General features: G+C 46.2%; 3 protein-coding genes across 7 annotated transcripts; all 3 read left to right on the plus strand.

The window, feature by feature from the left end:
- Window positions 1–2,160: 2,160 nt before the first annotated feature.
- On the plus strand, window positions 2,161–2,798 carry LOC105724199 (PHD finger-like domain-containing protein 5A). The gene has a single exon (XM_064370616.1). It carries the CDS (start codon window positions 2,484–2,486, stop codon window positions 2,796–2,798), a length of 315 nt encoding a protein of 104 aa, XP_064226686.1. The 5' UTR covers window positions 2,161–2,483.
- Window positions 2,799–4,170: 1,372 nt separating this feature from the next.
- On the plus strand, window positions 4,171–12,780 carry CUNH1orf54 (chromosome unknown C1orf54 homolog). Of its 4 annotated transcripts, none has more exons than XM_064370615.1 (7): window positions 4,171–4,261; window positions 4,632–4,696; window positions 5,893–5,976; window positions 7,268–7,326; window positions 8,021–8,146; window positions 11,514–11,615; window positions 12,714–12,780. In XM_064370615.1, exons 2-6 carry the CDS (start codon window positions 4,651–4,653, stop codon window positions 11,610–11,612), a joined length of 414 nt encoding a protein of 137 aa, XP_064226685.1. In that variant the 5' UTR covers window positions 4,171–4,261; window positions 4,632–4,650; the 3' UTR covers window positions 11,613–11,615; window positions 12,714–12,780. The 4 variants fall into 4 exon arrangements, with proteins under 4 accessions (XP_064226685.1, XP_064226684.1, XP_064226683.1 ...); XM_064370614.1 differs by lacking the exon at window positions 4,171–4,261 and adding an exon at window positions 4,361–4,517 and having other exon boundaries at window positions 11,517–11,615; XM_064370612.1 differs by lacking the exon at window positions 4,171–4,261 and adding an exon at window positions 4,362–4,517.
- A 1,636-nt stretch (window positions 12,781–14,416) lies between these two features.
- Window positions 14,417–18,684, plus strand: CIART (circadian associated repressor of transcription). Of its 2 annotated transcripts, none has more exons than XM_012462559.2 (6): window positions 14,417–14,519; window positions 15,116–15,541; window positions 15,713–15,788; window positions 16,320–16,398; window positions 16,492–16,603; window positions 18,022–18,684. In XM_012462559.2, exons 2-6 carry the CDS (start codon window positions 15,176–15,178, stop codon window positions 18,544–18,546), a joined length of 1,158 nt encoding a protein of 385 aa, XP_012317982.1. In that variant the 5' UTR covers window positions 14,417–14,519; window positions 15,116–15,175; the 3' UTR covers window positions 18,547–18,684. The 2 variants fall into 2 exon arrangements, with proteins under 2 accessions (XP_012317982.1, XP_012317984.1); XM_012462561.3 differs by having other exon boundaries at window positions 14,422–14,519; window positions 15,422–15,541.
- Window positions 18,685–21,357: the final 2,673 nt, after the last annotated feature.

The following is a 21,357-nucleotide window of genomic DNA, read 5'->3' on the forward strand; positions in this document are numbered from 1 at the left end:
GAGACACCGATTCCCGGATTCGGTCGCGCCTCTGTCGCGGTTTCCTTTCGTCACGTTGTGGGGAAATGTAGCAATCCTAGCTCTTTTTTTTTTTTAAATACGGGGTTTCCCCCTATTGGTCAGGCTGGTCTCGAACTTCTGACCCCAGGTGATCCGCCTGCCTCAGGCTCCCAAAGTGCTGGGATTACAGGCGTGAGCCACCGCGCCCGGCAATCCTAGCTCTTCTTGAAGGGCTGCAGAGGGGGTAGGTTCTGTTTGAATCTAAGGGGCAAGTACAAAGAGAGCACAGGATGGGGCGAAGGGAGATAGGGACGGGTATTGTTCTTGCTTGAATGAGAGGAAATGGGTTACAGCTGCTGCCTAAGGGATGATTATATTAAAAAGTAGGAGCTCTTTGGGCCGGCTAGTATAATAAACATGGAATACAGTGTATCAATAATGAAGCCTTCATCTGTAACGGCAAGAGAAACAGAGAGAAGCAAAAGGAGCCTGGAGAGAAGCTTTAGGAAGGCATTTTGAAAGAGTTATGGACTTTAAAAGCAATTAGAGCGATGGGGTTGAAGGAAAACGACACCCCCACCCGCCCCAAGTTCCTTTTATGTCATACTTCCTCTATTTATTTTCTGAAAAATGAACCTCAGTGGTGCGTTTTCCTCAGGCTGGGGAGAGGGGTTGTATATTAGAGTGAGTTAAAGTAGGCCGGGTGCGGTGGCTCACCCCTGTAATCTCAGCACTTTGGGAGGCCAAGGCGGGCAATCACTTAAGGTTAGGAGTTTCAGACCAGCCTGGTCAACATGGCAAAACCCCATCTCTACTAAAAATACAAAAATGAGCCGGGGGTGATGGCACCCACCTGTAATTCCAGCTACTCAGGAGGCTGAGGGGCAAGAATAGCTTTAACCCGGGAGGCAGAGGTGGCAGTGAGCCGAGATTTCACCACTGCACTAGAGCCTGAGCAACGGACTGAGGCTGTCTCAAAAAAGAAAAAGAAAATTAAAGTAGGAGAGGAGGGTATTGTAATCTCATTTGGATGGGGAAGAGTTAGTCCTTAGGATGTGAGGCAAAGGAATCTGAGGATGGAAAAGACGGAATCTGTAATCTTATTTTTGAAAGTGTAATCAAAGTACCAAAAAAAAAACCACACACACAGAAATTGTTTCAAGAGAACCAAACTTCCTTTCCTTCCTGGAAGTGATTTATAATTTAATCCATATGTGCACTCACATACATGTTTTACATGTCTTCCAGGAAATTCTGGAAAGGAGCTGAGGAATAGATTGTACAGATTTACATAGAGGCCAGTCACAGTGGCTCACGCCTGTAATCCCAGCACTTTGGGAGGCCAAGGCAGGTGGATCACTTGAGGTCAGGAGTTCAAGACTAGCCTGGCCAACATGGTGAAACCCCGTCTCTACTAAAAATACAAAAAATTGGCCGGGCGTGGTGGCTCACGCCTGTAATCCCAGCACTTTGGGAGGCTGAGGCGGGTGGATCACGAGGTCAAGAGATCAAGACCATCCTGGTCAACATGGTGAAACCCTGTCTCTACCAAAAATATAAAAAATTAGCCAGGTGTGGTGGTGTGCACCCATAGTCCCAGCTACTCAGGAGGCTGAGGCATGTGAATAGCTTGAACCTGGGAGGTGGAGGTTACAGTGAGCTAAGATCATACCACTGCACTCCAGCCTGGGTAACAGAGCAAGATTCTGTCTCCAAAAAAATTAAATAAATAAAGGAAAGCAAGAAAAGATTTATGTGGAAAGTCACCAAGCAAGTTATTCCCTAATAAGATTGAGAGGGTAGGATTATTCATGACGCCAATATGTCCTGCTTCAGAGTCAGGTGGATAGGAATGAGACAATGCTCATGTTTTTTTTTTTTTGAGATGAAGTCTCACTCTGTCACCCAGGCTGGAGTGCAGTGGTACAATCTCAGCTCACTACAACCCCCACCTCCCAGGTTCAAGTGATTCTCCTGCCTCAGCCTCTCTAGTAGCTGGGATTACAGGTGCCTGTCACCACACCCGGGTAATTTTTGTATTTTTCGTAGAGATAAGGTTTCACCATGTTGGCCAGGCTGGTCTCAAACTCCTGACCTCAGGTGATCCACCTGCCTTGGCCTCCCAAAGTGCTGGGATTACAGGCGTGAGCCACTGCATCCGGCCTCATCTCTTCATTGAGCTGTCACCACAGCATCTTCTGACCATTGAGAGCAGCCTCTAAACCTATCTTGTTCATGGGCGGTTCCACAGACACTTGCATAGTGCCTGACTCATAATAAATGTTGAGCAGATACTTACTAACTTCCCTTAGAAACAAAACTGTCTTCTTATTCCCTTGCCTGTAAGCTCTGTATTGCCTGTCAGAGTAGGCCTAGCACACTGTGCCTAGCACGTATGTTGCTGTTTCTGAATTGAATGAAAATGGGAAGCATAAAAGCAGAGAAAAGGATGAATACTCTACTCCAGGGCTTCGCTGGGAACTATGGCTAAACATCATCCTGATTTGATCTTTTGCCACAAGCAGGCTGGTGTTGCCATTGGAAGACTGTGTGAAAAATGTGATGGCAAGTGTATGATTTGTGACTCCTCTGTGCGTCCCTGCACTCTGGTGCGCATATGTGATGAGTATAACTATGGATCTTACCAGGGGCACTGTGTGATCTGTGGAAGCCCTGGGGTCTCTGATGCCTATTATTGTAAGGAGTGTACCATCCAGGAGAAAGATAGAGATGGCTGCCCAAAGATTGTTAATTTGGGGAGCTCTAAGACAGATCTCTTCTATGAACGCAAAAATTAAGGCTTCAAGAAGAGGTGATTGGTAGGTGGCCCCTTCCTTCCCCACACATCAAGCTGCTGCAGCTGCCAGAAAAGATCCCTACTACTACCAGCAGAAAGGGAGCAGAGCCTAGAGCATCACTGGGAGTGCCTGTTAGGGTACTGGCAGCTTGCCACTCTCCTCTCACCCAGACATGTGGTATCGATGGCAAAGGATTCTTTGCAGGGCACTCTGGCACACTGTATTGGAGAAAAATTGATAGATTAGTTAATGGTGTTTCTTGAATTTTAGAAGCAAATATCTTTTCTCCATATTGATATGCTCTCCCACAACCAAGATCTTCTAAAAAGAAATAATATTTTAGTCTTCTGCTTGAGGAGTTGACTGTGAAGCTACGCCCAGTGAAAAACATGTTCTTGCAGCAACTCTGGTGGCAGCTGTCCTTGAGGAACCTTCGGTGTGTGGTGGGAAGCTATCAGCACAAGAAATGTAGGTATTTACTCTTTTTAAATTTTTTTATTATTATTTTTATTTTTTTTTTTTGAGACGCAGTTTCACTCTTGCTACCCAGGCTGGAGTGCAATGGCGCGATCTTGGCTCACCGCAACCTCCGCCTCCTGGGTTCAGGCAATTCTCCTGCCTCAGCCTCCTGAGTAGCTGGGATTACAGGCACGCGCCACCATGCCCGGCTAATTTTTTGTATTTTTAGTAGAGACGGGGTTTCACCATGTTGACCAGGCTGGTCTCGATCTCTTGACCTCGTGATCCACCCGCCTCGGCCTCCCAAAGTGCTGGGATTACAGGCATGAGCCACAGCGCCCGGCCCCTTATTTTTTATTTTTAAAAGACGGGGTTTCACCATGTTGGTCAGGCTGGTCTTGAACTCCCGACCCCAGGTGATCCGCCCGCCTTGACCTCCAAAGTGCTTGGATTACAGGTGTGAGCCACCACGCCTGACCCGGGCATTTACTCTTTAAACACTTGTGCTGGTGTTATGTTATTTTGTTATTTTCCTTCTGAGAAATTGGAAACCCTTTCTGTTGCTATTAATAAAGTTGTTGTTTATTTTCCGGTAAAAACAAACAAACTCTACTCCTGTAGGACAGAATGAAAGGAATATACCAAGTGACTGAATGTGGGAAGGAGGGTGCAGCACTTGTAGCGGGGAAAGAGACTATCTGCTTTCTCCCTTCTTCCATCCTGCATCCTGGAAGTTGAGACAGAGGTGAGGTGAGGTCAGTATTACCAGAGAGGAAATAGCTGATTGTGGCTGAGAGACTTTTATCTAAAGCTACGCAGCAGGTGCTTTACGTCAGACAATGATGGGTAAATATCGTTCCTATCCTCCATAGCTCGAGACAGACAGAAGAAACGGACTCTTTTCAGTCTAGAAAAATGCTCACCCCTTCCTCAGAACATTTCCACTGTCATGAAAAGAGACTGTGAAGAAGCCTCAGAGAGAAAGGCAACTCTAGGTGGTGATGGTAAGTCAGGGACAGTGAGAGGGAGGGTGAGCTTTTTATGAGGCCTTGGAGGAAGGAAGGAAAAGGGGGAGAGGGGAAACTCCTCGGTAGGCTTGTTTTTTATTTTTCTTAGTAGTGGCAGTGGGAGTCCTGAGTGGATCTAATCTAGGGCAGGGGGAGCTCAATAAACACGTTTGCATCAAAACCCACTTTTGCCTGTCAATCTGGGCGCTCTGGCTGGGGACCAGCAGTAACTGGAGATGCAGTCAGTCAGCCAGTAGGCGGGGAGTTCTGGGAGAAGATTCGCTTCAGCTCCTTCCCTGCCTCGGAGGAGGAGGGGAGGCGGGGTAAGTTTGGTGGGAAACTGTAATTTCCTTTTTTACTTTCACAGCAATAGTTCAGAATCCAGAATGGATGTCCTCTTTGTAGCCATCCTTGCTGTGCCACTTATCCTGGGTAAGTCCACTTCTCTCTCTGAGCTTTTGTGCCAGGTCTTCTACCATAAATGGGGTGGGAGAAAAAAAAATGAGCTGTGGGTGAGGGATGCATTTCAATGGGGAGTGATAGAGTTTTCTCATCGTGCTAGGGTCCGGTGTTGAGGGCAGAATGGAGATCTGGAAGGCAGAGCCAGGAAAGGGGGAGGAAAGCAGAGTCCTGTCACAGAAGGAGGATGGAGCTCCAGACACAAGGAGGCCCTAGCAACACTGAACTCAGTTGTCCATCACCATGGAAGTTGAACAAGATAAGAGGGGCTAAAGCAAGGGTGAAGGAGAGATTCTTGGAAGGTGTCACAGTCTGAAACTAATAGCTAGGGTACCTCCTTTCCGAGAGAATTGGAGAAAAAACCTGCTATTAGTAAAGACACAGGAGTGGGTGACCTTAGGGAGAGTGGAAAACTGGCTGTCTTCAGGGACAGGGTCCCAAGAGTAGCTTGGCTCCTTCCCTCCTTTGTTCCCTGTCTGCCAGGTGTGTCTCACTGTTTCCTTTTCCTCTAGATTCCTGTGTCATTAGCTTCGAGTTGAAGGGAAAGCATTCAGGGAGCTCAGGGAAGTGTTTAGCAGGAGGCCTGGAGTTCTTGATCCAGTCATATCAAAGTTACATATTTTTAGTTCTGGAAGGGAAGAAAAACTAACGGAGATGGGTCATTTAGTCCAGCTGACTCATTTTAAGAAAGCGGATGTTAAGTGGATTGTTCAGGGTTATTCTGTTAGCAGTGAAGCTGGAACCAAAGCTCAAATCCAAAGCCTAAGGGTGTATGCTAGTTATTTGCAAGAGACACTGATAAGAAACGATCTCTCACAAATACAGTAAGATCTGGAGCATATTAAATAGAAGATCTGGTGTGTCTGATTCCTGGTCTCTATTCTTCCTACCTTTTTTAGGTTTGGTTCTCCCTTTGGGTTTACAGTGTGTGAAGGGGACTGTTTTCTGTTTTAGGAGTTCCTGGATTGAAAGGGCATAGAGTAACAGGCCTCATTACAGATATGGAGCCCAGAAGACTGAGAAGGGTGCAGAGGTGCACAGGCAGGCAGGGAGTCTGACCACTGGAGGGGGTGCAGCAAGAAAGCTGGGAGAACTGAGGTCAACTCCAGGTGCCTTCTGTTGGTAAGGTGTTCCAGATGTCCCTTGACCTGTAGTCCTTGTCCCCATAGGACAAGAATATGAGGATGAAGAAAGACTGGAAGAGGATGAATATTATCAGGTGGTCTATTATTTTACAGTCACCCCTACTTATGGTGAGTACATGAAAGATTCTTCCCCTTAGCTGACTAGAGAAAGGCTTCGGAATATTTAGTTCTGAGACTGCTCTTCACTTTGCAACAGAGCTACGGGGTCAGAGAGAAATCTGGCTATGAACAAAACCTATCAAAATTCATGATGGCCTAGACGCAGTGACTCACACCTGTAATCCCAGCACTTTGAGAGGCTGAGGCAGGTGGCTCACCTGAGGTTTGAGACCAGCCTGGCCAACATTTAGTAGATACAATATTTGTATCTACTAAAGATACAAAAATTAGCTGGGCGTGGTGGTGCCTGCCTGTAGTCCCAGCTATTCAGGAGGCTGAGGTGGGAGAATTACTTGAACTGGGGAGGAGGAAGTTGTGGTGAGCCAAGATCACGCCAATGCACTACACCCTGGGTGACAGAGTGAGACTCCATCTAAAAAAGAAAAAAAAGGACTCATTTTGTTATTTATCCAGATAGTGATTTTTAGATAGGAGGATTGCTTGAGCCCAGGAGTTCAAGACTAGCCTGGGTATCAGGCAGAGATATCATACCCTGTCTCTACAGAAAAAAAGAAAAAAAATTTTTTTTTTAATTAGCTGGGCATGGTGGCCCATGGATGTAGTCCCAGGAGACTGAGGCAGGAGGATCACTTGAGCTCAGGAGTTGGAGGTGGCAGTGAGCTATGATTGAACCAACTGTACTGGTAATAGAGTGAGACCCTGATTCTAAAAAGAGAACAACTTGAAAATTTTTCAAATTTGTAAATTATTTTAGATACTTAGATTGAAAATATAAATGCATACATATTCACAACTGTCTTTTAACATTACAGCTAAATAAAATTGGATTATACCAATCAGTTTTACAACTTAAGTTAAAGTACTCTGAGCAATTTCTTCCCTTTTGTCTCTTCTATTTTTTTTTTTTTTTTTTTTTTTTTTTTTTAGACAGAGTTTCGCTCTTGTTACCCAGGCTGGAGTGCAATGGCTCGATCTTGGCTCACCGCAACCTCCGCCTCCTGGGTTCAGGCAATTCTCCTGCCTCAGCCTCCCGAGTAGCTGGGACTACAGGCGTGCGCCACCAGGCCCAGCTAATTTTTGTATTTTTAGTAGAGACAGGGTTTCACCATGTTAACCAGGATGGTCTCGATCTCTTGACCTCGTGATCCCCCCGCCTCGGCCTCCCAAAGTGCTGGGATTATAGGCGTGAGCCACCGCGCCTGGCCTTCTTCCCTTTTCTTTTCCAGATCTAGAGTTACCTTTTTCTTTTATGACTACTGATTTTCTTTCTCCTCTGCAGATGACTTTGGTGCAGATTTCACCATTGATTACTCCGTATTTGAGTCAGAGGACAGGCTGGTGAGTGACCTCTACATTTAAGAGGGTTAGGATAAGTAACAATTAAAAAAGAAACTGGCCGGGCACAGTGGCTCATGCCTGTAATCCCAGCACTTTGGGAGGCCAAGGCAAGTGGATCATTTGGGATCAAGAGTTTGAGACCAGCCTGGCCAACATGGTGAAACGCCGTCTCTACTAAAAATACAAAAACATTAGTTGGACATGGTAGTGCATGCCTAAAATCCTAGCTACTTGGAAGGCTGAGGCAGGAGAACCACTTGAATCTGGGAGATGGTGGTTGCAGTGAGCCAAGATCGCACCACTACATTCCAGCCTGGGTGACAGAGCCAGACTCCATCTGAAAAAAAAAAAAAAAAAGAAACAAACAAACAAAACTGGGCAATGTTGAAATGTTTCATGAAGAGAAACCAAGTAGTAGGCCCAAAACAGATTTGTTAACCTATCTGGGGAGGAGAAAAAAGCCAAAACTTTATAAATTGTCCTCAGTAAGTTTGCTATGACACTGAGGAGGGGCATCAAGGGACTTCTAAATGAGACGGGTACAAATCTATGCAAGCATAGGGAGGGGGAATACCTGAGCTTGTCTTTGGGCTGGGTGGAGGTGGGGAAGGGGAGAATTTTAAATAAAGAATCTATGAAGATGGTGGATGGAGAAAATGCTAACTCTGTGTTTCCCAAATCCCACTGAGGGTAGAACAGTTTGGATAAGGACATAACGGAAGCAGTAGGGACTACCATTCGTCTTCAGAGAACACGTGCAGACCATCAGAAGCCTGTAACTGTGAAACCAGTAATAACGAAACCAGTAATAACGGAACCAGTGAGTTGATTGGGGATTGGAGGCTGGGGGGAGACAGGACACCCCTAGTGACGTGGAGTAAATAGAGGGTTGGAATACCAGGCTTTTGTGGATGGGAGAACCAAACAATTAGTACTTCAATGCAGGTATTCATCTCAACTTGGCCATATTTCACTGAGATTTAATACTAACCCTGTATACAGAACACTGGCAAGATATGGTACAGTTAAATTTCAGTTTAGTAGTATTCAATACATATGTAATCTATGCCTAAGGCTGTTACGGTTGCTTACGCTGATAAAAAAGAAATCTATGATGTTATTGTCCTCAAGGAATTTATAAAATTACATTTACAAAATACTTAGCACAAAATGAAAAGGTCTGTTACAATGTTAAATTGTATATAAATTTGAAAGCAGAAGACATTGGCAGTGCTTTAGCCAGTTTAAGGAGAGAGATTAGTACAGGACGGAGTTGTATGAAAAGCTTTCAGGAGGCATTTGTGCTTGAGATACACCCTAGAGAATAGGTGAGCTTTTGATTGGTGGGTAGTTATGAAAGGATAAAAAGCAATTAGGAGGAAGAATCGTTATTCCAAGAGTGAAAGAGGCCAGGTACGGTGGCTCATGCCTTTAATCCCAGCACTTTGGGAAGCTGAGGTGGCCAGATCACTTGAAGTCAGCAGTTCAAGACTACTTCAATGGCCAATATGGTGATTGTTGGCCCATCACCATTGGCCCATCTCTACTAAAAATACAAAAGTTAGTGAACTGTAGGGGTACGTGCCTGTAATCCTATCTACTCAGGAGGCTGAGGCACGAAAATCGCCTGAACCTGGGAAGCGGAGGTTGCAGTGAGTCAAGATCACTCCACTGCACTTCAGCCTGGGCAATAGAGCGAGACTCGACATCTTAAAAAAAAAAAAAGAGTGAAAGACCTACTCAGGAGGGGGCATAGAACAAGCATAGTACGTTTAAGGAATAGAGTATGATTGAAGGAGAGGGTGTATGGAAAGGAACAGTGGGAATTAAGAAAATATAAAATTTACAAGGCTCCTAATATTTGCTTGGTAATTTCACATGTGGCAACATAGAGCCAAATTTCAGAGAGTCTCAAGTGTCATGCTGAAGTTTGGACTCATAATCAATAAGGCGCCTAGTAAGGTCTTCCTTATGGTAAAAACATGATGAAAAGTGTTATTTTAGAAAAACCAGCCGGGTGCGGTGGCTCATGCCTATAATCCCAGCACTTTAGGAGACTGAGGCAGGCAGATCACCTGAGGTCGGGAGTTCGAGACCAGCCTGACCAACATGGAGAAACCCTGGCTCTACTAAAAATACAAAATTAGCTACAGGTGGTGGCCCATGCCTGTAATCCCAAGTACTCGGGGGGCTGAGGCAGGAGAATTGCTTGAACCCAGGATGTGGAGGTTGCGGTGAGCCGAGATCACGCCATTGCACCCCAGCCTGGGTAACAAGCAAAACTCCATCTCAAAAAAAAAGAAAAGAAAAACCACTTATCAGGTTGTATGCAGGATGTAAATAATTTAGTGGAGAGCAATTCATGAGATCTGCATTGTTCCAGAAACAATCTGGACTCTGGAAGTGGCATTATGAATGGAGAGGAGAAAAATAAGAAATATTTTGAAGAAAATACCTTGCTTAAGTGATAATTTTATATGAGGTATAAATGAGAGAGTTAAATAACTCATAGGTTTTAAACATGGATGTCTGGGAAAATGGTTGACCAAAATAGGAACTATGGGACACCAGAGTAGTTTAGGACATAAGTTATTAATTTGGTAGTGGCCAAGCTGAGTTTATGGTGACAATCCTATGAGGGTGTCCTAGAGGTCACTGAACTAGATCAGGGCTAGAGTTCTAAGTGCAAAGTCACAGTTACGAGAGTAAATGAGCTCAACAGAGCCAGTACACACAAGCTCAGAAGGCCAGTGACTATGCCTGTAGTGAGTGGGAGGAGGAGGAGTTAATGAATGGAATGGAGGATTTGACTGGAGAAGTAGGCAGACAGCCAAGTTTGTATTACAGAGTCTAGAAAAGAAAGTTTAATATAATCCACCAAAAGCTACCAAAAGGCCAAGAAGGAGGAGGTCACTGGTAACTCTCAGGAAGGTAGTTTTAATTGAGTGCTTGAAGAAAAGCTAGATTTTTGTGGAGTTAAAAAGGGAGTACATTACGAGGAAAGGGAGGTGAGTACAGACCAACCATCTAGAAAATCTGGTAATGAAAAAGGCTGGGCGTGTTGGCTCACGCCTGTAATCCCAGCACTTTCGGAGGCCGAGGCGGACGGATCACGAGGTCAGGGGATCAAAACCATCCTGGCCAACACGGTGAAACCCCATCTCTACTAAAAATACAAAAAAAATAGCCAGGTGTGGTGGTGGGCGCCTGTAGTCCCAGCTACTCAGGAGGCTGAGGCAGGAGAATCGCTTGAACCCAGGAGGCGGAGGCTGCAGTAAACTGAGATCGCACCACTGCACTCAAGCCTGGGTGACAGAGCAAGACTCCGTCTCAAAAAAAAAAAAAAAAAAAAAAAAAAAAAATCCAGTAATGAAAAAGAGAAGCAACAGCTGGAAAGACGAATAGCACCAAAGAGCAGCCTGCACATAGTTGAGCACGGATGAGAGAAGCCAGTAAGAATGGAACGTGAAAGATCAACAATAAGGGGAGGTAAATTTTTTTAAAGTATATAGTAGGCCAGGCACGGTGGCTCACACCTGTAATCCCAGCACTTTGGGAAGCTGAGGCAGGCGGATCACCTGAGGTCAGGAGTTTGAGACCAGCCTGGCCAACATGGCAAAACCCCATCTCTGCTAAAAATATAAAACTTAGCCAGGCATGGTGATGGGCACCTGTAATCCCAGCTACTCGGGAGGCTAAGGCAGGAGAATCACTTGAACCCAGGAGGTGGAGGTAAAAGCAAGTGGAGCTCACACCACTGCACTTCAGCCTGGCGACAGAACAAGACTCTGTCTCAAAAAAATGATAATAAACAAATAAATAGATAAATAAAGTATATAATAGACTCCCTTTATTGTAAATTCCTTGAGGACAAGAATCTTGTCTTATTCATATTTATGTCCCTCCCTATAGCACCTAGCACAGTGACTAGTATAGTATCATGTACATAATAGATAAAAAATAGAAATAACTGAATTGAATTGGCTTCCCTGGTATGGTCAGGGATGGTTGAAAGACACAGAAGAAAGGACTCCTTACAGTGATGGGGAGGGATGCATCTTTCTCTAAAGCCCAAAGGAAAGGGAGACAGAGGTTATTGTAAAGAGGTGGCAGTCCTTTCGGAGGGGGACAGAGAAGTCGTAGGAAGAATAATACCAACCTACTGTGTGGGGTTGTCTGTATTTTAGCAGAGTCCAAATCTGAACGATGCCGTGTCCAGTTTGCAGAGTCCTATTCCCCTCCTCCTGTCTTGTGCCCTTGTTCAGGCGGGGATGTATTTCATGTAGAAGGTAAGAGTGCAGCCACTGGCTTTGGGGGAGTCTGTGAAATAATTTTTTTTTAACTTCTCACACTAAACCAAAGTAATTCTTACCAGCATCTCTGGCTAGTGTTTCCAGCCTGGTAAATTATCAGCCCCTGAAGGAAGAGATTCAGGCATAGTGGCTAATCCCTGAAATCCCAGCACTTCGGGAGGCTAAGGTGGGAGGATCACTTGAGCCCAGGAGTTCCAGACCAGGCTGAGCAACATAGTCTGAGACCAAGCTGAGCAACATAGTGAGACCTTGTCTCTACAAAAAATTTAAAAATAACTCTTCTACAAGAGGTTAAAAAAAATTAAAAATAAAAATTAGTTGGATATGGTAGCACATGCCTGCAGTCCCAGCTACTGGGAAGTATGGGGTGGAAGGATTCCTTGAGCCCAGGAAGTGGAGGCTGCAGAGAGCCATGATCGGGTCACTGTACTACTGTCACTGGGCAACAGAGTGAGACTCTGTCTCAAAAAAATAACAGGTAAGATGAAAGAAGAGGGATCACATTTAGAAAAATCTACTTATTCAGTCTTAAAAAAGTTTAGGAGATGCTGAGGTAGACTTTTGTGATGAGTTAATAATTTTTCTGAACTAAGAGGACTTCAGGATCTCCTAGAGCAGAGGCAGGTAGACGAAGGGATGGGGGAAATACCTCTCCAGGCTTCCAAAACGTGTGGAACAATCAAAGCTAGTTCCAGCCTGGCCATGTTTCAAGTCATGGCGAGTATCAGAGGGCAAAATGGGTGGGTCCTACAACCTGGTAGAGTCAAGAGGCAAAGTTCAGAGGCAGAAGGGGTGGCGGTTCTCTGATACCTATGGCAGGGCGGGGAGAGAGAAGGGAAGAGAAACCTGTATTATAGGGAAAGAAGTTTTAAATTCAGAATTCTAAATAACCATCGAGCATAAAGAGATTCAGCAAGAGGTAAAAGGACTATGGAGGAGAGGGGTACGATCGCATCTTTCCCAGGAGTTATCACAGAGCAATCCCAGCTCAGAATATCTAGGGAGTTTCCATAGAGGTGGGAGGTATGAGGGGTTTCCCGGGTCTCCTGACTTTTTTTTTTTTTTTTTTTTTAGGTGGGAGAAGGCTGCTATGACTCTCTGGATGGGAGTTTGGCAAGAGGAAATTGGAAGATAAAATAAATGATAAATGAAATAATCTGGTTACTGTCTGCTCCTTCATGAATGTCTGTTCTAAAGTCACAACTCAAGAGAGCACCAGGATTTAGAGACAGCAAGTGTAGACTGGAAGGGGAGTTGGGTGACAATAGAGTTAGTGGGCGTTATGGACTGTGAATAAACCTGCAGTTTGGGGAAGACTGGAGAAGGGCACCCACAGACAGCAGGTTTATTCGCAGTCCATATTGCTAATTATTGTTTTATTTGATTAAATATAGTGTTGAAACAGTGTGCTTGGGGAAACGGGATTGCGAGTTATTTAGCATCTTTTTTTCTTTTTATAAGAATAAGCCCATTGTTAAAACATAATGTAAAATATCAAAAACTACTTAGAATATATTTAAAATATTCACACCTACCCACCCCCACCCACACCTCTGTCCAACAATGTGCCTTTTGCAGCAGTTGGTAATCATGGCAGGGACAAACTCACTTAAAAATTTTGTTTTAATTCTTCATCCTCCGGACCCTAATCAGAATTGGGCTGCCCCCTTGCGGTCTCTCCGACATCCTATCTTCAACCAGCTCACCGTCCTTGTGCCCTGCTCTCCCCGCATTGTACTCTCAGAATGCAAGGCGCAACGACAATAGTAACGTCCCATTTACTTCTAAGACGCTCTAAACTCTGGACTTGCCTCCCTCCCCTCCTTCAAAGTCTTCGGAATCTTCTCCAGGGTACAAATGAAGGCACCGAAGCTGAACAAAGCCTTAACCTAGGAGATCAAGGACCTACCCCGCTGTTTCCCGTGCTTGGAATCAGATAATTCAGGACGCCGGGGCGGAGAAGCCTGGACAAAAAAGTCAGGAAAAACTGAGTTTCGTTTTGACCTCTAGCGTCGTGGCGGGCTGGCATCTGAGCTGGTAACGTGCGTGGTAGGTTATGTAAGAAACGGGCTGGAGGAGCCGCCCCAGCGGGAGCCAGAGAGGACGCGGTGTTCTCGGCCGCAATCCCCACCCTCCTCACCCAGCAGGGCAGGAGGCACCCAACTTGGAGGAGAAAGGGGTGGGGGAGGTGAAACAGAGGCGGGAGAGTCACGAGGGCCGGTCCGCCGAGAGAGGGAGAATATACCGCGTCACACACCTCCATTCTCTCACACACGTTGCAGGCACAAATCACTGATGGTTTCCACGTGCTGCGCTCGTGAGCGGAGGTGCTCAAAGAGGGGGCAGATGAGTTAGTTCCTGAGACGGAACTGGGGGCGGGGGGGTGGCCCCACGTCCGGAGACGCACGCCTTCAGTAGCGCAACCAATCTCGGAACACTCAAGCCGCGCGTCTCCAGCACATCACCATCCTATTTAAGGCCACCGGCTCCGCCCTTTTCCTCCCCTCCCTTCTTTTCCACTCTTTTTTCCATCCTCCTCCTTTTCTCACCACCGGGTCCTCTACGGGAGCCGCATGTAGGGGCGGAGCACGGAATGCTTCCCTTCCAGCCAATCATCACCTGGCTGCCTCTCTATTGGCTGAGCCCCTTTGTACTGTAGCAAATGGGCCGTGGACTTCGGTAACGATAGTCACGTGTTACCGGCGATGCAACCAATGAGGGAGCGAGATCTGTGTACGCAGGGGGAGGCACGTGCCGGGCTGCACGTGTCTGGGAGGGGGAAGGGGCGGGGCTCACTGAGAGAGGCGGAGGTGGGTTGCCAGACACCGAGAGCCGGAGAAGGAGCTGGAGACTGAGCCTGGGCTAAGCAGGCTGACACAGGTAAGGAGATTCGGAGGAAAAGGCAAGCTGTTGGGGAGGATTGGACCCAGAGGGAGTGGGTTGGGGGGCTGAATGCAGATCTTGGTTTTGCAAGGGTTTGCATCACGTGGCAGGCGCGAGCCCAGAGAGACCGGCGCAGGGATCCTGATCTTGAAAGACTGGGAGAGGGCAGGAGGCCAGTCTCTGTGGGGGCGGTTCCTGTAGGGTCACTAGGTGGGTTCGCGTGCCCAGATTGACCGCTCGTGGGTGGCATGGCCTCAGGTGGAGAGGCCTGCTGCGGACTCAGGCTGGCGAACAGCCCTGGCGAACAACGGGCGGAGGGGAGAGTGTCTTTCAAGTCAGGTATTTACTCTGAACTGAGGGAGAAAAGAACGGAGGCCGCGTCAGGCCGAGAGGGGCTCTGCCGAGGCCAGAGAGGAAATCCCAGGTTCTTAATGGGCGGGGGTGGGGGTGGAAATGTCTTTTTCTTTTGTCTCTGAGACAGGTAATACTGGGGAGGGGGAGAACAAGTATTATCCCACGCAGTACACCCCAATCTCCCAGTCCATTTCCTAATCCTAAACTCCAGTTTCACACTCCCTCGCTTTGCTCTTCAGTTGCAGGTTCCGATCTTTGGGTACACCAGGAGCTGCTCTCCAGCCCCTGCTTCTGGACCTATGGATTCTCCGTCTAGTGTTTCTTCCTATTCCTCCTACTCTCTCTCTTCGTCTTTTCCCACCTCCCCAGTGAACAGTGACTTTGGCTTCCCCTCTGATAGTGAGAGGGAGGACAAGGGGGCCCATGGAACCAGGCCAGACACTGTTGGGCAGAGGGGAGGTTCACGGCCCAGTCCGGGTCCTATCCGCTGCAGGCATCGATCCAAGGTTTCCAGTAACCAACATACACCATCTCATCCGGAACAGCGAGGCTCGGCTTCTCCTATGGCAGGATCTGGGGCGAAAAGATCAAGAGATGGTGAATTGGAGACCAGTCTAAACATCCAAGGTTGTACCACAGAGGGAGACCTGCTGTTTGCCCAGAAGGTAAGAGAAAGCAGGTGAAAGGAGACTCTCCTGGAGTGGCTTAGCACCCAGCCGGTTGGTAAGGACTCTATGAGGACCGTATTGACTCCCAGATTTGGAGGTGAAGTTAGAGCCACTGGTGGTGTGTTCAGCTCTGAGTCTTCTCATAGCATCTGTCCTGTTTTCCTACAGTGTAAAGAACTCCAAGGATTTATACCTCCTCTCACAGACCTTCTCGATGGGTTGAAGATGGGTCGTTTTGAGAGAGGTAATCTCATTAGTTGCATTCATTTGGGCAAGGTTCATTTCTCTTTCTCTTTCCTTGTTTTGACATGTATTTCTCTTAAGTTCTTGTTTGGGACCTGTATTACTCCTTTTTTGCTACTATGACTTAATTTCTTTTTTTCTTGATATGGAGTTTTGCTCTTGTTGCCCAGGCTAGAGTGCAGTGGCGTGATCTTGGCTCACTGCAACTTTCACCTCCTGGGATCAAGTGATTCTTCCGCCTCATCCTCCCAAGTCGCTGGGATTACAGGCGCCCACCACCACACCCAGCTAATTTTTATCTTTACTAGAGACTGGGTTTGCCATGTTGGCCAGGCTGGTCTTTTGAACTCCTGACCTCAGGTCATCCACCTGCCTTGGCCTCCCAAAGTGCTGAGATTACAGGTGTGAGCCACCACGCCTGGCCCGACTTAATTTTTTTAGATCAATCTATTTAAACCCCCTTCTCTTCTTTCTTTACCTTGACTACATGCCTGAATCTCAATCCTTAATCTCTCTCTGTCCCTGTCCCCAGGATTAAGCAGTTTTCAGCAGAGTGTGGCAATGGACAGGATCCAGCGTATTGTAGGTGTTCTGCAGAAGCCACAGATGGGGTAAGTCCCCTGGTTCTTTCTTTGAGTCTTCTTTAAAAATGAGATTTCTCCAATCCTGTTGTTGTTTTTTTTAAAACAATGTCATTTTCACAGGGAACGTTATCTAGGAACCTTGCTACAGGTAGAAGGGATGTTAAAGACTTGGTTTCCTCATATAGCTGCCCAGAAGTCATCATTGAGTGGTGGCAAGCATCAGCTGACCAAGGTAAGAACTTAAGAACATGAGGAAGAGGTGGGAAGGTAGCCAAGGAAATGAAATGTGCATGCAGAAATGGGCTCCTTTTGCCATTTTCTTCTGAATGTTTTCCAAGTTTCTTTTCAGGGAAGGGAATTCCTAAACTTTCTGCATTGTTTTGATTCCTACATGTCTTTTGTTGTTGCTGTTCTGTATTGTTTGGATCACTGGGAAGAGCTCCATGAAGTTTAATCCTATCTCTCACGCCACAGCTTATCTGCTTTCTGCATAGATAGAAAAGGCTTTTTACCTGGCCAAATGATTCATGCAGGAAGATGCCTCAGCTTCTCTCTGCAAATGCTTTTTTCCCTACTGCCCCCAAACCCTTCCCCTCTCCTTCTTTTCATTTCTGCCCAAGTATCCTTGTGCCAAAACCTTTGAAAGGTTTTGAGTCTACACTGAGTTTCAAGGACTGGTCATGAGAGGTACATCACTGGAAGTGAGGGAGGGAGACACCCATAGCAGCAGTGTTGATAGTTTTAGACCTGGTATAGAAGTGACCTATTTTCTGTCCTCAAAGAATAGGGTATGTAAAGGGCATTCAAATGATGGAGAAGGAGAGTCTCCTGTAGATAATCACCAGTCCTAATTTTCAATCAGCCGTGGTTATTATTGCTGTGAATAATCTATTAAAAAATAAGTAGGCCAGGCACAGTGGCTTACGCCTATAATCCTAGCACTTTGGGAGGCCAAGGCAGGAGGATTGGTTGAGACCAGGAGTTTGAGACTAGCCTGGGCAACATGGTGAAACCCGGTCTCCACAAAAAATACAAAAAGTAACCAGTCATGGTGGTGTGTGCCTGTAGTCCCAGCTAATCAGGAGGCTGAGGTGGGAGGATCTCTTGAGCTTGGGAGGTCAAGGCTACAGTAAGCCATGATTGTGCCGCTGCACTCCAGCCTGGTTGACAGAGTGAGACCCTGTCTCAAATATAAAATTAAAAAAAAAAAAAAAGCAGGATCTTGCCTGAATATTAATTTACACTTCTTAAAGAACTCACCATAGACTATTGATAGACTATTATAATTTAAATGCAGAATTTGGGAAATGATTCCAATTAAAAATGGACTTTATTAAATAAATTCTAAAAGGAATTATTTTATAAACAGTGAGAACCTATGGGACTGTTTGTTTTTAGTTCATCTCTGGATGTCCAGTTTCTAATAGAGTATGTGGTCCATAGTAGGCCAGTCATTTTTTGAATAAATGAAAGTATAAGTTGGTTACTAAAACTTTTACTTAATCATGGCCTGGCAAGATCATATCTGTTGCATAAAATGAGATATGTTTGCATTGCAAACTGAGTTCCCAAGGAATGCAAAGATTTAAGTAACCAGGTGGAGCTAATCTGAAAGCTTTCTCCATTTTTTTCTCATTTCTCCCTCCGTAGCATTTTCCAGCCCACCACAATGATTCAGCTGCTTCCTCTCCTGCATATCCTATGGAAAAGATGGACCAGACACAGCTAGGACATCTAGCTTTCAAACCAAAGCAGCCTTGGCACCTTACAGAATGGCCAGCTATGAACCTCACCTGGATCCACACCACTCCAATTTGCAACCCCCCCCTCAGCTCCCCAGGTACTGTCTCCTTTAGCCATGGTCCATTAGGCACTGGAACCGGCATTGGTGTCATTCTTTTCCTCCAGCATGGAGTGCAACCCTTCACCCACTCTGCCCCAGCCACTCCAGTCCCACCTGCTACAGCATCTCCTGTCATCCCTGGTGATCCTGTGAAACTGTCTGGAGAGGGGCCTCGTTGCTATAGTTTGCCAGTAACTCTGCCATCAGACTGGAGCTATACCCTGTCCCCTCCCAGTCTACCCATCTTGGCCAAAAAGACGACCACAGGACAACGGGAACAGCAGAGAAGCCATCCTCCAGTTGCTCCTGATGTTCATCTTCTCAACCCCTAGCCCAGGGCATGTAGCTGTCCACTGTGATCTCTCATTTGTGTAAATATTCATGTATATATGTATTTTTATTTTTAATGTGTGCATTTGTGTTGAGGGAAGATAAATCCTTTCTGATTAAAGACTTTTTTTATACCTAAACAGTTTGCTGACTGGGGTAAATTGAAAACCTATCTGCCTCTGCCGGGCACGGTGGCTCATGCCTTTGGTCCTAGCTACTCGGGAGGCTGAGGTGGGAGGATCACTTGAGCCCAGGAGTTCTGGGCTGTAGTGCACTATGCCGATCGGGTGTCTGCACTAAGTTCGGCATCAATATAGTGACCTCCCGGGAGCAAGGGACCACCAGGTTGCCTAAGGAGGGGTGAACCAGCCCAGGTCGGAAACAAAGCTGGTCAAAACTCCCATACTGATCAGTAGTGGGATCTTGCCTGTGAACAGCCACTGCACCTTAGCCTGGGCGAGACCCTGTCTCTTTAAAAAAAAAAAAACTATCTGCCTCCAAAACCGATCCTTATCCTGTGAGCTGCAGAAAAGTAGAAAAGGAATGGGGATGTTTGTGAACATGAGTTCTACCAAATTAGGGTCTGGATGACAATATGAGCCTTGTGGGACAAGGCGACTCTGCTACTGTTTTTCCAGGGAATATCCTTGAAACAGTCACAGGGTTCAGAGTTGGGTTTATGGCGGGGCGGGAGGGCTTGTTTTTTGGGATGCAGTCTCACTGTGTTGCCTAAGCTGGAGCACAGTGACGCAATCTCAGCTCACTGCAACTGCAGTCTCTGCCTCCGGGGTTTAAGTGATTCTCGGGCCACAGCCTCCTGAGTAGCTGGAGTTACAGGCACATGCCACCATGCCGGGCTAATTTTTGTATTTTTGGAGAGATGGGGTTTCACTACATATTGGCCAGACTGGTCTTGAACTCCTAACCTCAAGTGGTCTGCCTGCCTTGGCTTCCCAAAGTGCTGGGATTATAGGCTTGAGCCACCACACCCGGCCAGGTTTATGTTTTCATTCAGGCTTAGAAACTAGTACCTTTCCCTTTGTTTTTACACCTTTGTAATCTTCCAGCTGGCCCAGACTTGCAGGTTCTTCTGCTCTGGGCTAGTTCTTTGCTTTGATGGAAACTATTGATGCCTGTGGTAAACACATATATAGGTTTCTGCTGCCAGAGGAGGAAGACAAGAGCCAAAACAGCCACTGTGGTTGCCGGTTTTTTGTGTTTTTTTTTGAGACAGAGTCTCGCTCTGTTGCCAGGCACCAGGCTGAAGTGCAGTGGTGCAATCTTGGCTCTCCGCAATCTCCGCCTCCTGGGTTCAAGCAATTCTCCTGCCTCAGCCTCCCAAGTAGCTAGGACTACAGGCACGTGTCACCAAGCCCAGCTAATTTTTGTATTTTTAGTAGAGACGGGCTTTCACCATGTTGGCCATGATGGTCTCAATCTCTTGACCTCGTGATCCGCCTGCCTCGGCCTCCCAAAGTGCTGGGATTATAGGCGTGAGCCACTGCGCCCGGCAGTTGCCAGTTTTAAACAGGAAAGGGCACCCTAGAATTGTCAGACTTGGGAACACCTCAAGACACTAGGCTTCATACTTATTCAAAAAGCTGCAGCTAGGGCACATGCAGTGGCTCATGCCTATAATCCCAGCACTTTGGGGGGGTTGAGGTGGTCAGATCACTTGTGGTTAGGAGTTTGAGACCAGCCTGGCCAACATGGTGAAACACTGTCTCTACTAAAAATACAAAAAAATGAACTGGGTGTGGTGGTGGGTGCTTGTAATCCAAGCTACTCGGTAGGCTGAAGCAGGAGAATCACTTGAACCCAGGAGGTGGAGGTTGCCAGTGAGCCATGATCATGCCACTGCACTCTAGCCTGGGTGACAGAGTGACTCCATCTCAAAAAAAAAAAAAAAAAAAAAAAAAGCTGCAGGTGCTAGATATATGCTAGACGAAAGAAGAACTCAGTGTTAGAAGGAGGCTAAAAAAAAGGAGGCAGAAATGAAGTCCATGAATGGATCTGTAACTACCCTTCTTTGTATATTACTCCTTTTCCGATTTGTCTCACTTTCTACCAAACCATTTCCTCTCCCATCCTAATCCTTTGCAGGGCATCAGGCTTCTCTGTCAATTTAGTCATTGCTTATTGACTCTTTAGCGTGTTTCTCATAGCTAGTTACATGTCTTTCCCTCATTTCTCAAGTTTTCTGTTCTCAGTGAATAATTGCCTCCCCTTATTTTTTAGAGAATATGACCTCCTTTTAAAGGCAAACTTATCCATTTGTGCTTTTGATTACCTTCACCTCTGGAACTTTTGCTGTGTCACATATCCTCACTTTATCTTGTAACTTCAGTTTGTCCCAACAATAATTATTTGTCCAAGTATCACAAGTAGGATCAGACCAGAGTGGTGGCAATGGAATAGTTTGATCACAAATATGATCAGATCCTTCCTCCTCGAGAACATCTCTTAAGGATGATTGTCCTCTTCTTTTCTCCATAATTCTTGACAATGTAGTCTATTCTACTCTTTCTGCTTCCTTTCTGCCACTCAATCCTTAACCCCTTGCAGCCTAGCTTCTGATGCTTTCACTTTGTTGCACCTTCCAAAGTCACTAATGAGCACACAGAACCAGTATTATTATCTAACTTCTCCCTAATCAACAGCAAAGCCTTTACAAAGGCTATGTGCATTATGGTCTCTGTATCATTTGACACTCGATGCTACCTACTGAAGCTCTCCGCCCTCCGATCGCATGACAGCACACTATCCTAATCCTCCTCTTATCTATCTGGCAGCAATGTCTAGGCCTCGTAAGG

Source organism: Aotus nancymaae, unplaced genomic scaffold, assembly GCF_030222135.1.
Source record: "Aotus nancymaae isolate 86718 unplaced genomic scaffold, 86718_ANA_hifiasm-v0.15.2.pri h1tg000108l, whole genome shotgun sequence".
Lineage (NCBI taxonomy): Eukaryota > Metazoa > Chordata > Mammalia > Primates > Aotidae > Aotus > Aotus nancymaae.

What these genes read in the sequence shown, in the direction of transcription:
- CUNH1orf54 (XM_064370613.1), top strand. An exon ending in TTGAGTCAGAGGACAGGCTG is followed by an intron (nt 7,327 to 8,020) that starts GTGAGTGACCTC and finishes CACTGAGGGTAG; the next exon opens with AACAGTTTGGATAAGGACAT. An exon ending in AACCAGTAATAACGGAACCA is followed by an intron (nt 8,147 to 11,513) that starts GTGAGTTGATTG and finishes TCTGTATTTTAG; the next exon opens with CAGAGTCCAAATCTGAACGA.
- LOC105724199 (XM_064370616.1), top strand. Translation starts at nt 2,484, where the DNA reads ATGGCTAAACATCATCCTGATTTGATCTTTTGCCACAAGCAGGCTGGT.
- CIART (XM_012462559.2), top strand. Translation starts at nt 15,176, where the DNA reads ATGGATTCTCCGTCTAGTGTTTCTTCCTATTCCTCCTACTCTCTCTCT. An exon ending in GATGGGTCGTTTTGAGAGAG is followed by an intron (nt 15,789 to 16,319) that starts GTAATCTCATTA and finishes CCCTGTCCCCAG; the next exon opens with GATTAAGCAGTTTTCAGCAG. An exon ending in GCAAGCATCAGCTGACCAAG is followed by an intron (nt 16,604 to 18,021) that starts GTAAGAACTTAA and finishes CTCCCTCCGTAG; the next exon opens with CATTTTCCAGCCCACCACAA.